General features: G+C 39.9%; 1 protein-coding gene across 1 annotated transcript in view; it reads left to right on the top strand.

Annotated features, from left to right (window-relative positions):
- The window catches only part of btbd11b (BTB (POZ) domain containing 11b), a 513,987-nt gene extending 503,454 nt beyond the window's left edge, over positions 1–10,533 (top strand). Inside the window, exons 15-17 of the mRNA XM_039761620.1 lie at positions 473–541; positions 1,401–1,514; positions 6,573–10,533. Coding sequence (XP_039617554.1) covers positions 473–541; positions 1,401–1,514; positions 6,573–6,782 — 393 coding nt within the window. The 3' untranslated portion in view covers positions 6,783–10,533. The remainder of the gene's footprint in view (positions 1–472; positions 542–1,400; positions 1,515–6,572) is intronic.
- Positions 10,534–17,981: the final 7,448 nt, after the last annotated feature.

Genomic DNA, 17,981 nt, shown 5'->3' with positions numbered 1-17,981 from the left:
ATTTAATATACATTATTCATGGTATCTTATTCCGGGTCCTTCCTGCGTGAAATTTGCATGTTCTCCCCGTGTCTGTGTGGGTTTCCTCCCACAGTCCAAAGACATGCAGGTAAGGTGCATTGGCAATCCTAAATTGTCCCTAGTGTGTTCTTGGTGTGTGGGTGTGTGTGTGTGCATGTGCCCAGGGACTTGTTCCTGCCTTGCGCCTTGTGTTGGCTGGGATTGGCTCCAGCAGACCCCCGTGACCCTATGTTAGGATATAGCGGGTTAGATAATGCCTGATTGACTGGTATCTTAAACTGCATAGTGCCCATTGAAATTTGCTCATTTGTTTATTATTAAATGCATGTCATGTCCATTGCAACACTAAAGAATGTGATGGACTAGAAATTTTACTAAAGCTTATGAGCTAGAAAAAAACAAACATTAGCAACCAACTATTACTTCATGTCACCTATACTTTCTGTTATAGCTGGTAATGCAGTACCTCTACTGTGGAGGAACAGAGTCTCTTCATATCAGGAATACCGAGATCTTAGAGGTAGGTTGTCATCTTTTTAAAATTCCCTGCCAAGCCTCTTGACAGTTTCTTTTTCTGCATGAACATTAAAGCCATTTCTGGTTTAAATCTGTGACATCACTGTGTTTTTTTGTAGCAGTCCTTGCTCTGTGCACAATGAAGGAAAATGTATAAATGTATTATTGCTCTTACAGTGTCAGTAGCATGGATTTGGTGAAGCTCATTCAAAGTAAAAATATTAAAAGGCTAATACAAATAATACTTGAAATAAAAAGTATTATATAATTTATGTAATGTTCCCCAAAAATGTATGTCCTATTTAGCTGTAACTTTTAAATAAAAGGGGACAAAACAGTGGTGCAGTGGTTAGCACTGATGTATCACAGCTCCACCATTCTAAGCTGAAACCCTAGCCTGGATTCTGCCTTTGGGGACACAATTTCTATGTCCATTTGGTAATTTCATGGTACATCACAAAGATGTGCATATTAACATTTTTGGCAACCCAAAATAGGTCCATTGTGCAATGGTGTGCCCTGCAGTGAGCTGGTGCACTCCCTGGGGTTGGTTCCAGCTTTTCAGCCTGTTCTGAAAGAACAGGTTATAACCCATGAGATCTTGTACTGAAGTAAGTAACTTCAGAAAATAAAAGATTAAATGAATGAATGAAATTGAAGTAAATATTTAAAAAGGATTCATACAGTATGTGCAGAAATGCAGTACTAGAAATTTCTTTGTGTCACTTAATATGTCAGATTTTAAAGGATCATCAAAGCAGAAATAGACTTTTTTCCACTTCAATAGTTCAATTATACATGTCTAGTCGTGAACTTGGGACTCTCAGTTTCACCACTTATATTAATATATTTTATCTTATTAGCTTTTGTCAGCAGCAAAGTTCTTCCAACTAGAAGCTCTCCAGCGTCACTGTGAAATCATCTGTGCAAAAAACATCAATACAGACACTTGTGTTGACATCTACAACCATGCTAAGGTAGGAATGAATGAATGATTATATAAAATAAACTAATCAAGACAATGCAAGTCTATCAGTGTTAATACTGAGATATTGTTAGTTGACAACAGAGGAGAGGTAAATAAATATTGTTTTTTTTTATTGTACTCAGAAGTATACTGACCTAATGGGCCTAGATACAACAGAGACACCTCATCTGGGGCCTCATGTATAAACGGTGCGTACGCACAGAAATGTTGTGTAAGAACTTTTCCACGTTCAAATCGTGATGTATAAAACCTACACTTGGCGTAAAGCCACGCACTTTTCCACGATACCTCATGCCTTGTCGTATGCAAGTTCTCCGCTCGGTTTTGCAGACTGGCGGCACCCAGTGTCAAAGCAATGCTACTGTTCCTGTGTGATTACACCTTATTTTCATGATGCGGCTTTATAAATACACTGAAACAAACCGCATATTGTTTATTATTGTAATGCATCTGATTGTAATTAACTTGTAACAATATAATGGTCCAGAGAACAGCCATTGTATTCCAAATACCATAACTGCTTTAGCATTGTTACTGTCACTGCACCTTCTTCTTCTTCTTCTTCGTTCAGCTCCTCCCGTTAGGAGTTGCCACAGCGGATCATCTTTTTCCATATTTCTCTCACTGCACCACTCAGAGTATTTATATCACTGTATCTGAGTGTGAATCACAGCAGCAGCTGTTCGGAAAGAGAATTATCGGCATACAGCTTTAAGGATACGCTGTCTCAGCCACTGCAAAATGTTTTAAAGCCTTTCCTGTACGGACCTCGCGGTTCAGAAACAGTTTCATCCCAAGAACTATAAATGCACTCAATCAATTGCTCCTTGTAGAACTGTTTGTACTTATAAGTAGAATTACCTCACTGTAAACTTGCACTACAGTTATAATATCTCACAACCTGAGCCACTTTATAAAGCGCGTATTTACATATGATGACGATATCATTTTTAAGGTGAAATGCAGCAAAATATGTTTATTATATTATACAGATAAAACTTTAACTTCATTTAAATAATCTATATTCTTCACTGGGAGTGTCGTGAAGGATGGAATAATTAAACATGTACTACGAAGATATTTCAATGTTCTTTAAACGTTTTGAAGAATCGGCGCTAACCTTACAGATGGCTTAACGTCTATTACAGAGCTGATTGTGTGGTGATTGGTTACTTGGAGAAAGAAAAGCAAGGACTGCAGTGACGGCTACGCCAATATATATTGAAAATAAAACAGAAAGAGAAAATAACAACACAGTTAAAAACGCAGCGACAAATTTCGGTAAAAGTTAAATGCTTGTGTCATGAGCACGAGGTGGCTATGCAGTGTCTGCAACGGACGTGGCCATCCACCATGCATAAGCTACCTTACTGACATTGGCGGCGAAGGAGCCACCGATTCTTCCTCTGCCCAGTGCCACCATAAGCACCAATAACTTGCTTTAACTCCTATCATCATGAAAATGACTTTACGTATACATCTCAGTATTTTAGTTATTCAGAGAGCTGTAATATCACAAATGTAATGGACTCTGTGTCCAGTTGGAGGAAGAGAGTCGGTTTAAGAAGCAAGTAGTGATTCACACACATAGAGCACATAGAAAATCAAATACAAAACAAAGCATTTAACGTGCTACTTTAATTACGATGTGATTTGAGAAACTGGTTAATTAAACGATTTTAAGATGAAGTTTATGATGTTCTACTTTAATGACAAAATAAACTACGTGATTAAAGTGGAAATGTCGAGATTAAAGTTGACATTTCGTGCTTTTTCTCCACTGTGTGCCTTTTTTCTCTGTACCCTAATAAGCTTTCATATGACACTCAGACAGTGGGCTTACAACTCTTCTTTTCACGGCAACTTTGATATGTGACTTCTTTTTATTTCCGGCACTGTGCGATTTTGTGAATGTGAGCTTTCAAGTTTCTCCAACACGCTATGTCACTCGATCAACTTCCTTTTGTTGATTATACCACGGTTTATTTGAACAAATAGTATGTTTTTCCTTTGCCTCCACTTGGTATTCGCTGAAATTCTTATATTTTCCCCCGTGCGTTTCCCATTGTCTTTTCACAGAAGGCTGAGTTTAAGGGCAATTTATATTCATTTGCATATCTGTGGCAGTCTGGGTTGGCTCAACACTTCCTGGACCCTCTTCAACCTGAAACAGTCGATAGTCTTAGACCCAGATTAACTGGGCAATGACAACACATGCATTCAGCAAGGGGTTTGTGCAAAAAAAAAGGTTTAGTGCTTTTATTAAAAATCTTGAGAAATGTACTAACAGTGCAATTGTTCAAAGAGTTAATCAATAAATAATTGATTAAAAACAGTGACAGTCCTTCAGCTAAAAGCAGGGTTAAAGCAAACACAGTCATCGGGTCCATAATGTTCCTTCTCTGATCCCAAACGAGCCTAGCATAACTCCCTGTCCATCTCCCTGGCTCACCCATAACTTGCTCAGCCGGCGGAGACTCCAGCAGCCACAGTCCTCTCCACCAACCTCCTTCTTAGCTGTCTCAAGCGGCTTCATCTAGACGGCTTGGGGCCAGTCGTTCTGCTTTCTTCCTTCCTGCTCCCCTGGCATACCTCCAGTCCCTGGGGAGGATTCCACCACAATCAACAGGGCAATCCGCCCCTAGAGCCCCGATCCTTCGCTCCTCATCAGGGCTAACCATTCTGCCTCTCACTAACTTGCAGGCTGTCTCATCCTGTCTTACCCCCCAAAATTGCTCATACGACTCTCTGTTTCCATTCTGTTTCTTTTTATCTGTCTCCAATCCTTGCTGTTGTGTGGGCTCCAGATATATGGCATGATTGGGTTCCCAGTGGGAATGAGGCAATCTGACTGATCGCTTGCATTTGCACACGAGTACGCAATCAGCCAAGCACCCCAGCCATCCCCAGAGTGCACCCGATTGGAGCCTGGGTCACAGTTATTTATTTAAAAACTGCACTATGCCACGGTCCTCTCATCACAGTGTCCCCATGTACATGGTAAACTCATGCATGATTTCTTTCTTCACAAGAAATTTGATCTTGTTCTTGTAAGTCATTTTTTTGCATTGAACTGTGAGCACTTATAAAACTGTGAAACCTATTTTTCCACTTCAACAGGAGCGCAACACATACATACACGCGGTATGAAGGTAGATTCAAGTAAGCTGGGAGCACTCGGTGCAGTTGTGAGTTAAAAGGGAAATGCAGATAACAGATGAACCTATTAGTTATAGTACCAGATATTTCGTTTATGTCAGGCACTCCTTAGTAATGCTAATATGCTTGTTACCTTTGGTACAGTCTTGTATATTATTAGAATGTAACCTCAGTATAATTCTTATTTTAGCTGGTACTGTTAATACAGAACCCACAAGAGTATTCATCCCATTGGAAGTGTTTTTACTACATATTTTATCTTTCTACTACACTGAATTACATTGGATTTAATTTGACATTCTGACACTGATTAACAACAAAAGATTCTTCCTTGCAAACAGAGGGGTCTAAATTAATTACAAATTTAAACTATAAAATAATCGTTTTCATAAATATTCACCCCTTTAATATGGCAAACCTGCATCATCACTGGTGCAGCCAATTAATTGTAGAAGTCACATAATTATCTAAATGCAGATGACTTGTCTGTAGTCATGGAGTTTCATTTAATGGTAGTCTAAATGCACCTTATCTGGAAGATTTAACTTGTGGGGAGGGAGTGTCAAGGCCTAACCTACACAATGAAGACAGAAGAATACTCTAAAACAACTCTATAAAACGGCGATTGAAACCTAATAGTCGAGATGGAGACAAGAAAATATCCAGGTCACTTAATACCCTTATGAGTCCAGATGGAAAGAGTATGGCACAGCTATAAATCTTTTTAGATCAGGTCATCCACAAAAATTATGTGATTGCAAGAAGGTGTCTATTGAGAGCGGTCACCAAGAGACCTATGGTAACTCTGAAGATGTTACAAACTTCATTGGCTAGGGTTGGAAAGACTGTGCATACAACAGCTGTTGCCCATTTGCAATTTTATGGAAGGGAAAGCCATGTGACATCTGGGCTGGAGTTTATACAAGGCACACAGGAGACTCTGAAGTCAGCTGGAAGAAGGTTAGTTAGATAGATAGATAGATAGATAGATAGATAGATAGATAGATAGATAGATAGATAGATAGATAGATAGATACTTTATTAATCCCCAAGGGGAAATTCACAAATTCACATCTATGGTCTGATGAGACCCAAATTGACATTTTTGGCAATCAGACCAAACTCCGTGTTTGTCACAAGCCAAACACTGCACATTATCAAAAACTGTGCCTTGGGAGAAGATTTGTTTTCTATTAAGTCAACTACCTCAAGCATAAAGTCAAAGCTACTCATGAATGGTTCAAAAGAACAATGTTAATAGCTAGGAGTGACCCGAGTCCAGATCTCAATCTACTTGAGAATTTGTGGCTGGACTTGAACAAGGTTGTTCACTTATGAAGAAGAAGAATGGGGGAAAATGACACATGTCCAGATGTGCAAAGCTGATAGAGACCTGAGCACACAGGCTGTCACGGCTGATCAAGCTGCCTCTACTCAATACTGACTTGAAAGGGGTGAATAATTATGCAGTCAGTTATTTTGTGTTTTTATATTTATAATTACTTTAGAATATTTTACAGAAATCTGTTTTCACTTTGACATTACAGTCATCTTCTATTGATCAGTGCCAACAAAGCAAGACTAAATCCACAGTGATGAAATGTGGTATAACACAACATGAAAACTTCCAAGGAGACGAATACTTTTTTTTATAGGCACCAAAGTTCATAACTGATAATCTGAGGTGGAAATTTCAGTTATGGCAGCATTTGCACTTGATGCAAAAATAGGCATTTCCTCTCTGTCCTTGCTGATGAAGTGATTGTGCAGTACCAGGATATCCTGGAAAACTCTACACTCACCATGTTTTGTGTAATTACTAAAGCACATCTACTATATTGCACTCATTTTTTTACATATTTCAATGTGTTTATTTATGTTTCAATAGTTTCTTGGAGCACCAGAGCTTTCTGCCTATATCGAGGGATACTTCTTAAAGAATATGGTGGTTCTCATTGAAAATGAAGCCTTCAAGCAACTACTGTATGACAAGGCTGCAGAGAACCCAGGGTTAGATGTGCTGCATGATCTTGAGAAGACCCTTGGAACCAGGATCCATTCAATTCATCTCTCTTCTTCCAAAGGCTCTATTGTGTGATGCAGCTAAAGGAGATTTTTGGTTTTGGTTTGCTTTAATTTATTCTCCATGCAGCAATTTAAATTGTTACCTCTCTCCTGACTTCTCCCCACATTTACTGCTGGAGTATTATCTAACCTGTGTTTCATTTCCGACCAAATGGGATATAACACTCATAAGGTATACACCTTCACGCATGCAATGTGAAACTTTTACTTTTTAAATATCATCTTGATCAGCTTTTTTTTTATTTTTTTTTTATACATTCTAAGGACAGCCATGCATTTCATTCTTAGAAATGGTGCCAGAATGTTTGGAACGTGGCCAAATGATGCTTATTCACGTTATTGATTATTGTTACCTTGAGATTGTGCTTTCAGTAAGGAGGGAAGTGTACATACTTGACTAATCTAAAGACATAAAATATACCATTTATTATTGGGTATTAGTATTCTTTATACTTTGTATAACTGCACTGGGAGAAAATATTACAGTGACATTTTTTATTTAATATGCACGCCTTTAAAGATTGGACCATAAAAATGTCTGCATTGTCTACTTATTATGATCCATTTGGTGGTACCACATAAAGAGAAATAAACCCTCATTGATTTTCTTTTTTTGTCCTGCAAATTTGAATTTGCTTCAAAAATTTCAGGGCGCTGAAATTGAAGAAAAGTCTGAAGCGATGTGCAGCGGAATGTAATCTCATGCTTGCGTCACTGAAGACAAACAGCAGCTACCATTGTATAGTAACAAGAGTATCTCCTTAGTTTAAAGAATGCTTTATTTAGAAATGTATATTTTGAATATGTATATTTTAGACTTTAAAAGAATATGGCTTTAAGATATCTACTATGTAGCACAGAACCCTAACTGCACACTGGTTCACAGCCAGTCTTCTGCACGTTTGGCGTCAGTAGCTTTTTCATAACAAAGATGCTTTCTAGACAAGCAATACCAAATGTTTTAATTTTGTAAAGTTTAGTTTAATCATATTGTGAGAGTACAGTAGGAAAGGCTCTATATAGACATTAGTTGTAAAGATACATATATTTTGGCTTACTTATGCTAGCATTTGTGTTTTGGACAATACAGTGCATGTAAAGGGTCACTCCAAGAGGCCATGCTGCTGTTACACCTAACTTAATGTGACACTCAATTTGGGATAAGCTCGACTGTAGCCTTTTGTAGCAGTCATGTTGGTGCTTTGTACGTGTACTATAAGACTTAAATGTGTATCCGTGTCCAGTTTAAGCAGACCTGTCGTGATTTGTTTATCTTCTGCAGTTCTTGATGACCTTCAGGCGCCATATCTCCCAACCACAAAGTTAGTTCATTTACTTGATTACTTTTGAGCTGCAATGTTGTCCACTATTACAGGAAGCCCTTTGTTGGAGGGTTCACTGTGAAAAGAGTCACTGGAAATGAATCTTGATCAACTGACCAAGATGATCACATACTTGTGCTCCTTTCTGAAGCAGTATCAATAAATCCATGATTTGGGAACCGTGTCATCACTCCTGTCTCCTCACCAACAGTGGAGTCCTTCCTTCAACTTGCACAATGTAGCCATAGCATTGAGAATGATCGTAAAGTCTTTTTATCTCAAGTCCAGACTTACTTCAGTGTCTTTCTTTGTGAATTGACCGCGTTCTGTCTCAGCTCGATTCTTTTTCCTTACCGTGATGTTGAACAAAACAAATACTTTTCTGTTAACCTCAACCTGTTGGATCTCTTCTAGAAATGTTGCTAGCATCAGCAAACAGTAGAAATTATTTTATTGATTCTACTAACGCATAAAATGTTCTGGATAGCATTCTGGTTGGGGAGCTGGATCAGTGTCTATATGATCTTACACTTGTTCTCTGTATGTTTTTGAGGATTCTTTTCCCAGAGGTTCTCGCTTTTATCCCACTTCTCAATAATTATTTAGCAACTCTAAAATGAGATTGTAAAACACTGGCACTCTGGTCTGGTTTTGGTTTCTGCTTTGTGTCTAGTGCTACTGGGATAAGCTCCTAAAAATACTGGATTAAAAGGGTTCAAAAAATGGGTGGATGGACTTGGACTTCCTTTGGTTTCTGTTCCTGGCACTTCTACAAAAATTGTTCATGATTATCCACCTGGAAATCACTGTGGTATCACTAAAAAAGTTTTTTGGTTTTTTTTTAATAACTGAGTTGTTTTTTCTTTCATCATCTACACTGTTTTGTTATCTGGCATCTTGCTAGTGTCCGGACTCTCCTCTAGGGCCAATACCTGCTAAGAGATGTAACCTGAACAAAGCTCATGATGGATGGTGTGTGTCCACTCGTTTCTTTTATTTTCACGCAGCATGACCAATGCTATTGGTCCAATTCTTTTTCTGCGCCACTCTCTGTGAGTGTAGGACATGTTATCTAGACACCAACCATGATGCTACAGCACGTTTCAGCTCATCCCGTATCTCACAGGTTGCATGTGCCCTGCTCGACTACCGTGTAGTTAGTACTTTGGCACAATGAGCATCGGTGACCCACACAAAGGTCCTACTCATCCTGAGGTCTCATGGAGCATTTGCCAAAGACTTCATTTAGGTTGCCATTTTTCCTGAAAGTTCCACCTAGATTCTTCTAAGCCCATAGTTTCCCATGGTTCATTGTTTTATTGTACTTTCGTTTGTAAAATTCACCAAAAAAGCATTCATATCCATTAGTAAATGGTCAGTTCAGGCAATTTTCAAAACACTTCTGGGTAATTGTTGTGTTTTCTCTCCCACTTTTGTTCATAAAACTCACCAAAACAGCATTCATATCCATGCAGTGGATTCTTCAGTTGAGACAATTCTTGTGTTTTCTTTCCCACTTTAACTGGCTTGCCCAGTCAAAGAACAGGGTTTGTGCATTCTGTGTAAATAAAAAACTCAAATTCAGTGGTGCTTTGGGTGCTATGTGCATGAACTGTCGGAAGATTATGAACAGTAGAATAAACACTGTCTGTAATATTTCAAGCAACTGATTTCCCTCACTGCGCTTAAACATGGTACATGTCATTCTAAACTATTCTGTTTTGTAACAAACTTTTAAGGATCTTTACAAACTAATTGTATCTGCAAAATTGCCCTACATGCTGTGAAATATGAAATAATATATTTAGTTTGTATCTGTAATAGCCATGCAACAGAAAACAATAAAAAGAAACACATTTCAGAACAAAACAAAATCGGCCCTACTATTAATTGCAGCCTTGTAATCTTTTACTGCTGGTCATTTTAGGACGTAAATAATGATTGGCCTACAGTAGGGGATTCAGATATCTAGGAGGACACAAGGGGCATGAGAACATTTCTTCAGTAATTGTATTTATAAGATAACTGCAATGAAGGAAATTCTGTTTTGGCTATATAGCACCATCCTATAACACTCAAATAGAACAGAACTATAACACGGGGGCATGATGGGGCACCCTGCCCAACTCTCGCACTGCCTGGCTAGAGTTTGCATGTTCCAGAGACCTGTGTGAACAAGTGTACCCTGCAAAGGACTACTGTGTCATCCATGGTTGGTTTTTACCTGTAACCCTGCACTGACATAAACAGATAAACACTGACAAGGACTACCCGACGTATGCTTAGAAAGGTCCGGCCTCGAGTGTAATGTTACATTAAAGAAATGAAAACCTCGACAGCACGGAGCGAAGGAAGGGGCGCCTGGCGGTAACAAACTGACCAAAGAGGAGATTGCAAGGCTGGAATTTAAACTTAATACACATGGTGGAAAAAAAAAAAAAACTGACAAAATGTACTTCATCAAAGAATTAAATCAAAGCTGATGTAGTTATAAATTTTGGTTTCTAAGCATTAGCCTAATTTGCAAGTTCTATCCAAAGGTGTCCTATCTCTAAATGTTCTTATTGTCATTATACAGAAAACAATTGCTCTTATATTTATTTATTACATTCATATTTTTTTTTGTCAAACCAGCAATGCCCCATTTTTGTAAATATTTTGTGTAAATCTGACAAAAATCTTGTTTTCTCTTTCTGTAAACTAATGTAAATATAAATACATATATATATACGCATATACTGTACTGTATGTGCGTGTGTGTGCATATCTGGCTTGGCTTGCTGCTTCTGTACTGTACTGTTCTTGTTGTTGTGCTCTTATGCTCTTTGGTGTTAAACTGCCATGAAATCCAAATGCATGACTGCAGGTATGACTGTGTCCCTCAGCTAGCGAGCATTGCCTGCGCTCAGTTTGGTGTCACACTGCCGGGGGCCGAGGCGAGGCCATCTAGTTCTTTATCTGTGGTGATTCCGACTCCATTGCCTGTAAACTGTTTTTTCCACACACCTAGCCTACTGTATGGCAGCCAGAAGTGGTCATTCAGAGGTCACTGGAGGAGAATGCTGCTCTCTCAGACTGTGAATTAAATGTCTTTTTCTAAAGCTTACTTTGGATTAGCTTATTAACAAAATGGCCAATGCTGTCTGTGCTCCTGAACTGATGCTGTACCCAGTAGGTGATATGACACATTTTCCAATTTTTTGCACAAATGCAAGATTTTTTTTACATTTTTTCTCACAAAGATATGTGCACATTTTACAGTGCTGCAGTTGTTTAAAATTAATTGCAATAAAAAATGATTACTCCACTAAAGGTTGGTTTGTCAAATAACTCATGCCTGATGTCTGTGGATTTCTTTGTTTTGGTTGCTCTTTCTTCTTTACCACACACACTTCACACAGTATTATCCCCACTGTACACCCCTCCACCATATTTATATACACATATTTCCAGAGTACGTCTGTTTTCAGAGCAGTACGGTGGTGCGGTGTTTACCACCACACTCTCACTGCTTCAGATCCCTGAGATGGAAACCCATCTACTGTGTGGAGTTTGCATGTTCTCCCCATATTCCACAGGTGCTCCAGTTTTTCTCCCACATTTTGAAGACACTCATGTTAACTGGCAATTTTAAACAAAATCATTATACCTTATCTGATACTAACCCCGTGTTGTGGAAAGTGACGGCCAAGAAAAAAAAATTTCTTTCCATCTGTATAGAGAATGGAGATAATAATGCGTCTGACACAACAGACTTCAAAGGTGACCAACATTGGACAAACAGCAATCAAGATGTCTGTGAAAAAAATCTCAACGTGTCCCATATTACAAGCATAAATTTAATGACAAATGAATATGGAGCTTCAGTTCAAAAGTAATCTCATTAGAACACGCAAAAGTACTTCCAGAAGTGGTTTATTAGCAATATTTTATGTGTGTGGGACATTGTAAGCATATGACTGGACAACTGTGGGGCTTATGCAACACAACTGATATTGGACGACCCCCACTGAAGACCATTTGTATGAGGAATTTGTGTTCTCCATGAGAACATTTTTCTCAGTAATCACTACCATTGCTGCTGGGTATGATTTTCATATTTGTATGGAGTGTTTGTTTAAATGAGAAAGTGTTTTTCACCAGCTTTCTTTGAACCCTTTGTCGATTTTTGTAAAGCATTCGACTCAGTTGATTGAGCTGCCCTGTAGGACATCCTGAGGGTTCGTGGGATCCCCTCGAAGTTGCTGGATATCATGGCTGGCCTGTACACTGGTACTGTGAGTGCTGTGCTGAGTTGAGGCAGGACCTCTGCGTTTTCCCCAGTTGATTCGGGGGTTCGTCAGTGGTGTGTTCTTGCTCCTGCTCTGTTCAATGCTTGTATGGACTAGGTGTTGGGCAAGGTCATGGGGTCCAGCGGCTGTGGGGAATCTGTTGGTGAAGAAAGATTCACAGATCTTGATTTTGCTGACGGTGCTGTGATCTTCGCTGAGTCAATGGAGTCTCTGATCGGGGTGCTCGAGAGACAGAGTGAGGAGTCTGAGTGTCTGGGCTTGCGAGTGTCCTGGATAAAAACCAAGATCCAGGCCTTTGATGACCTCTTGGGCACAGCCATCAGCAGTGTGTCAGTTTGCGGAGAGAGTGTTGACCTTGTTGAGAGGTTTACTTACCTTGGCAGTGACATTCATGTCTCTGGTGACTGTTCCTATGAAGTCAGTAGACAGATTGGGAGAGCATGGGGGGTCATGAGGTCACTGGAAAGGGGTGTGTAGCACTCCCGATATCTATGCAAAAGGATGAAGGTCCAAGTCTTTAGGGTACTGGTGCTTCCTGTCTTGCTATATGGCTGCGAGACATGGACGCTATCCAGTGACCTGAGACGAAGACTGGACTCCTTTGGTACTGTGTCTCTTCGGAGAATCCTTGGGTACCGTTGGTTTGACTGAACGGATGCTCATGGAGTCCCGAATGTGGCACATTTCCCCAAGGGTGATCCAGTTCGTAAGATCCTCATTGTTGGGGACCTGAGTGGCTGGACCAAGCCAAGAGGTCGCCCATGTAACACCTGGCTGCGGCAGATAGAAGGTCATTTCCAGAGGGTGGTACTGGTCCGCGTGTCTGCCTGGGGGGTTGCCAATCGGGATCCTGAGTTGTTTCGTCTTGTAGTGGGTGCGGCAACACACTGTACCAGTGCATGCTCCCCAACTTGACTTGACTTGACTCTCTTTGGGATATAAACTCCAAGGTAATAATCGTGCTCACCCTGAAGAGGAACATGACCTGTCTAAATACATTCGCTTTGGTTTGTATGCATGATCCAGGGTGGTGCAATTCATCCTCACAGCTTCAGGGTACCCTGGTCCTCTTCAACATTTCAATGATGTGTGTTTTTGATTATCTTGCCCAGTGTGGATGTGGATGTGAGAGTACCCTGTAACAGACTGGTGTTCTTCCCTCAGAAAATCCCTCCTTTTATGCAGTGTTTTTGTGTGGTATTCAGCACCACAAAATAGATGCAGTAGATGGATCAGAGAATGCATGGAAGGAAGGCCATGTTCTCTTTTTCCCAATGACTAATTGCTGTTTTTTTAGCAAATCTAACTTGCCCTGTCTGGAGCATATACTGGTACATGTTTGTGTCTTGTGATGGACTCACTGCCTATTCAAACTTATCACATACTGCTTTTGGGATGGCTTTCACCCCCTGGCTCTGGTGCACCAGTATCTGTTCTTAATGTAGGTGACTACTTCCCTTATAAAATATTAACAACCTGCTTCATTCAGTTCGATGTCATGGGCAGCTGGAGCATATTCCAGCAGCACCTGCTACAAGGCAGGACAGGGTGCCAGCCAATGACAGGGCCCACTCACACACGCCATCATGGGGTCACTTTGGACTAGCCAGTTAAAAGATCCTGCATGTTTTATGGTATCTGAGTTAAAAACTCATGCAGACTTCACATGGATGATGACTGGCTGTGAGATTCAAACCAGGGCGCTGAAATTTAGCAATGTCTTCCTCATTTAAAAATTTTCAAAATTTTAAAAATTAATCAGTTTATTTTATGTGTCCTCATTTTACCTGCTCAGGTATTGAAACCAACTCTCAAAATCTCACTGCTGTAACCTTCACCATAACCACAATACTTCTACTACAATACTCTTTTGTAACTTTAACCTGCAGGTTTGAAGTGTGATCTCTGCACAGTAAATTGTTTTACTCAAAACGAGTAACTAAGGCCATGAATTGACATGGCTAAAAACACCTAAACTATGCAAACCTGTTGACAGGGAGAAAACATTACTGCCATGTAAGTACTCTGCCAGGGAGATGGTAAGTGACAAGTGGAGATTCAACTCAGGCAGGCTATTAACAGAGAGCAGGTGTATGTATGGATTAAAAGCCAGAAGTCTGTATGACCATCAACATCAAGTGACTCCGTGAGAACCCTAACTACAAAGAGGACTATTTCATTTATGTTATGTAGAATGTCCAGAGGGGACTGGGCAGTCCCGTGGCCTTGGAACAATTGCAGATGTTATTTTTTTTTTCTCCAGCCGTCTGGAGTTTTTTTTTTATTTTTTCTGTCCACCCTGGCCATCGGACCTTACTCCTTTTCTATGTTAACTAATGTTGTCTTATTTTAATTTCTTATTTTGTCTTTTATTTTTCTTTTCTTCATTATGTAAAGCACTTTGAGCTACTTTTTGTGTGAAAATGTGCTATATAAATAAATGTTGTTGTTGTTATTTGGCCCAACTACCTCGTCTACTGAAGTCTGTGAGAAATTCCTCCACTTTTAGCAAAATTAAAGATCTAAATAATTCAACTAACATAAATACATCATCTGTTTATATCTCTCCCTGTTTTTCCACTCCATCCAGCTCCTTCTCTAAGTTCTCACCAGTCACATGCGTTTGTTAATAACCTGCTTTGTAAGATGAGGCCGACTACTTGTGTGCTGGACCCCATCCCCACCACACTTCTTAAATCCTGTCTTCATGCCATAATCCCAACTATTACAACAATAATAAACTCATCCCTTGACACTGGCTCTGTGCCGCTCACTTTTAAAATCGCTTCTGTAACCCCAATGTTAAAAAAGTCTGGTCTTGATGCTGACAATCTTAACAATTTCCGGCCTATTTCCCACTTACCTTTCCTGTCAAAAGCTCTTGAGCATGTTGTAGCCTCCCAATTCACCAATTACTTAATGTCTAATAATTTGATGGAACCCTTTCAGTCTGGTTTCAGGGCGCAGCACAGCTGTGAAACTGCTCTGCTACGGGTAACCAATGATTTGCTGATGGCAGCAGACTCTGGACAAACTAGCATATTAATTCTGTTAGACCTCAGTGCAGCATTTGACACTGTCAGACATGACATTCTACTGTCCAGAATGGAGAACATGCTGGGTATCTCTGGCACTGCCCTCCAGTGGTTCAAGTCTTATCTGACTGATAGGCAAGAGTTTGTTAGTCTTGGCAACAGCAGATCCAGCTCAGCGCCAGTCACACAATGAGTTCCTCAGGGCTCTGTCCTCGGCCCTCTTCTCTTCTGCATTTATATGCTTCCCCTTGGCCATATTATTCGTAGCTTTGGACTGGGCTATCATTTTTATGCAGATGATACTCAACTCTACTTCAATGTTAAAAGTGGAACTTCATCAGAGCTTTCTCAGCTCACAACCTGCCTTAGTGAAATTAAAACCTGGATGGAGCAGGACTCTTTAAAATTAAACTGGAACAAAACTGAACTCCTGCAAATTGGGACTAAAATGGAACTTAATAAAATGAGCTCCTTCCCAGTCAATCTTGGTGGTGATCTCATCAGACCTGCCTCTAATGCAAAGAATCTTGGTGTCATTTTGATTCCTCCTTTTCTTACTCCACCCACATAAATCACATTAAGAAACTTTCTTACTTTCACCTCCATAACATATCACGTGTTCGCTCCTTCCTCTCCTTTTCTAACGCTGAGAAACTTGTCCATGCTTTTATCACATCCTGCATCAATTATTGTAACTCGCTGCTGGCAGGCCCCTTCTAATCTTATATCACAGCTCCAGCTTATTCAAAACGGCTAAAAGAGTCCTTACACTGACCAGCAGCAGCGAGCACAGAACACCCATCCTGCTCCGTCTTCATTGACTCCCTGTGTCTTACAGAATCGAATATAAAATCCTACAAATAACCTACAAAGCCTTAAACGACCTTGTGCCAAACTACATCAGTGACCTTCTCCATCACTATGTGCCTGTCCGCCCACTAAGGTCCTCTGATTCTGGCAATCTTGTTGTGCCCCACACTAATCTACACTCCATGGGTGACAGGGCCTTCAGCTGTATAGCGCCCAGACTCTGGAATGACCTACCAAAATTAATCAGATCAGCTGACTTCATGAATTCTTTTAAAAAACAACTCGATACTCATCTGTTCAGGAAGGCTTTTAACTCTACTTGACTTTATTACCCTTCTTTCAGTTCACCTCTATATCAAGATGCTCATGTAACCTGTGTGTGTGTGTGTGCTAGACCATCCATTACGTTGTCTGTTAGGTTTTTTTCTCTGAATTTACTATCTTACTCTTCTTTATGTATTTATCTGGTTTAATACAATGCTATATACTGTGTACCCTGCAGTTCTTTCTTAAACTCTGTGAAGTGCCTTGAGCATGGGAAAGGCGCTATAGAAATAAAATTTATTATTGTTCCTATTATTAGTCCTGCCTGCCACACTCTTGAAGTGGTCAGAGCCGACTCAGGGACCCCACAACTGCATGCTTTTTGCCAGGAGCTTTCCTTTGAAATTGTATTATTGTGTATTGTCCAGCCAATATTAAAAGAAGCCAAGTATATCCTTTCTTTAGCATTATTTTTCTTTTCTTCATCTTAGAATTACCACTGTACCACTAGGAATATATATATATATATATATATATATATATATATATATATATATATATATATATATATATATATATGTATATTGTCACAATAAGACACAGGGGCAGCCACCCATATAATATCCCAGGCTGCAAAATGGGTATTTTTATAGTAGTGAATGGTAGAACTTCTAAAACCGAACTGATTTGATGGTGAGAACATTGTGGATTAAAGGTCAGCACAGAAAGTGACGTCTTCGGGACCAGAACCAAAAGTGATGTCGTTGGGACCAGATGTAACGTCCTTAATAGCACCGGACCAGGAAGTGACATCTGCGTTGAAAGGAAAGTGATGTCTTTAATGGCAACGGTACTGGGAGTGATGTCATCATTGGGGCCGGTACTGAGAGTGATGTCATCAATTGCGCTAGTGCCAAGTGGGATTTCTCGTGGATGCTCTGCAGATGATTGAGAGAGAGAGAGACAGTGCAACTCGCCACCCCCTGGTCTGTGATCAAACACATAAATCATGTTTGACAATCATTACATGAAAACATGGCATTTATATACGGACAAACAAAATGGAGACAGGCAGTGAGTTGGCAGATGACGTTGAAGCTGTGGGACGGATGCGACATCATCAAAGGTGGACCAGAAGTGATGTGGAACTGGTAACGATGTCATCAGGTCGAGCTGGAAATGATGTCATGTGAATGGGCCAGAAGTGACGTCATCTGGGTTTGACGGACATGATGTTTTCGATAGCCATCTTTGGAATCCATCAGTGCGTACTTATTTTTCTTCTTTTTGCCTGAGGGAGAGAAAGACAGAGAGGCACCGTTACCATATAGCAACCCCTCACCTTTCACTCACCTTTGAGCTTATTGACTGCCTCCTAAGCGCACATGTGTGACTATATATATATATACAGTATATATATATATATATATATATATATATATATATATACTGTACATATACACACACGTTTGGTTTAGTAAATGCTGCA

The sequence above is a fragment of the Polypterus senegalus genome, chromosome 8, assembly GCF_016835505.1.
Source record: "Polypterus senegalus isolate Bchr_013 chromosome 8, ASM1683550v1, whole genome shotgun sequence".
NCBI lineage: Eukaryota > Metazoa > Chordata > Cladistia > Polypteriformes > Polypteridae > Polypterus > Polypterus senegalus.
This window is presented reverse-complemented; position numbering and strand designations above follow the sequence as displayed.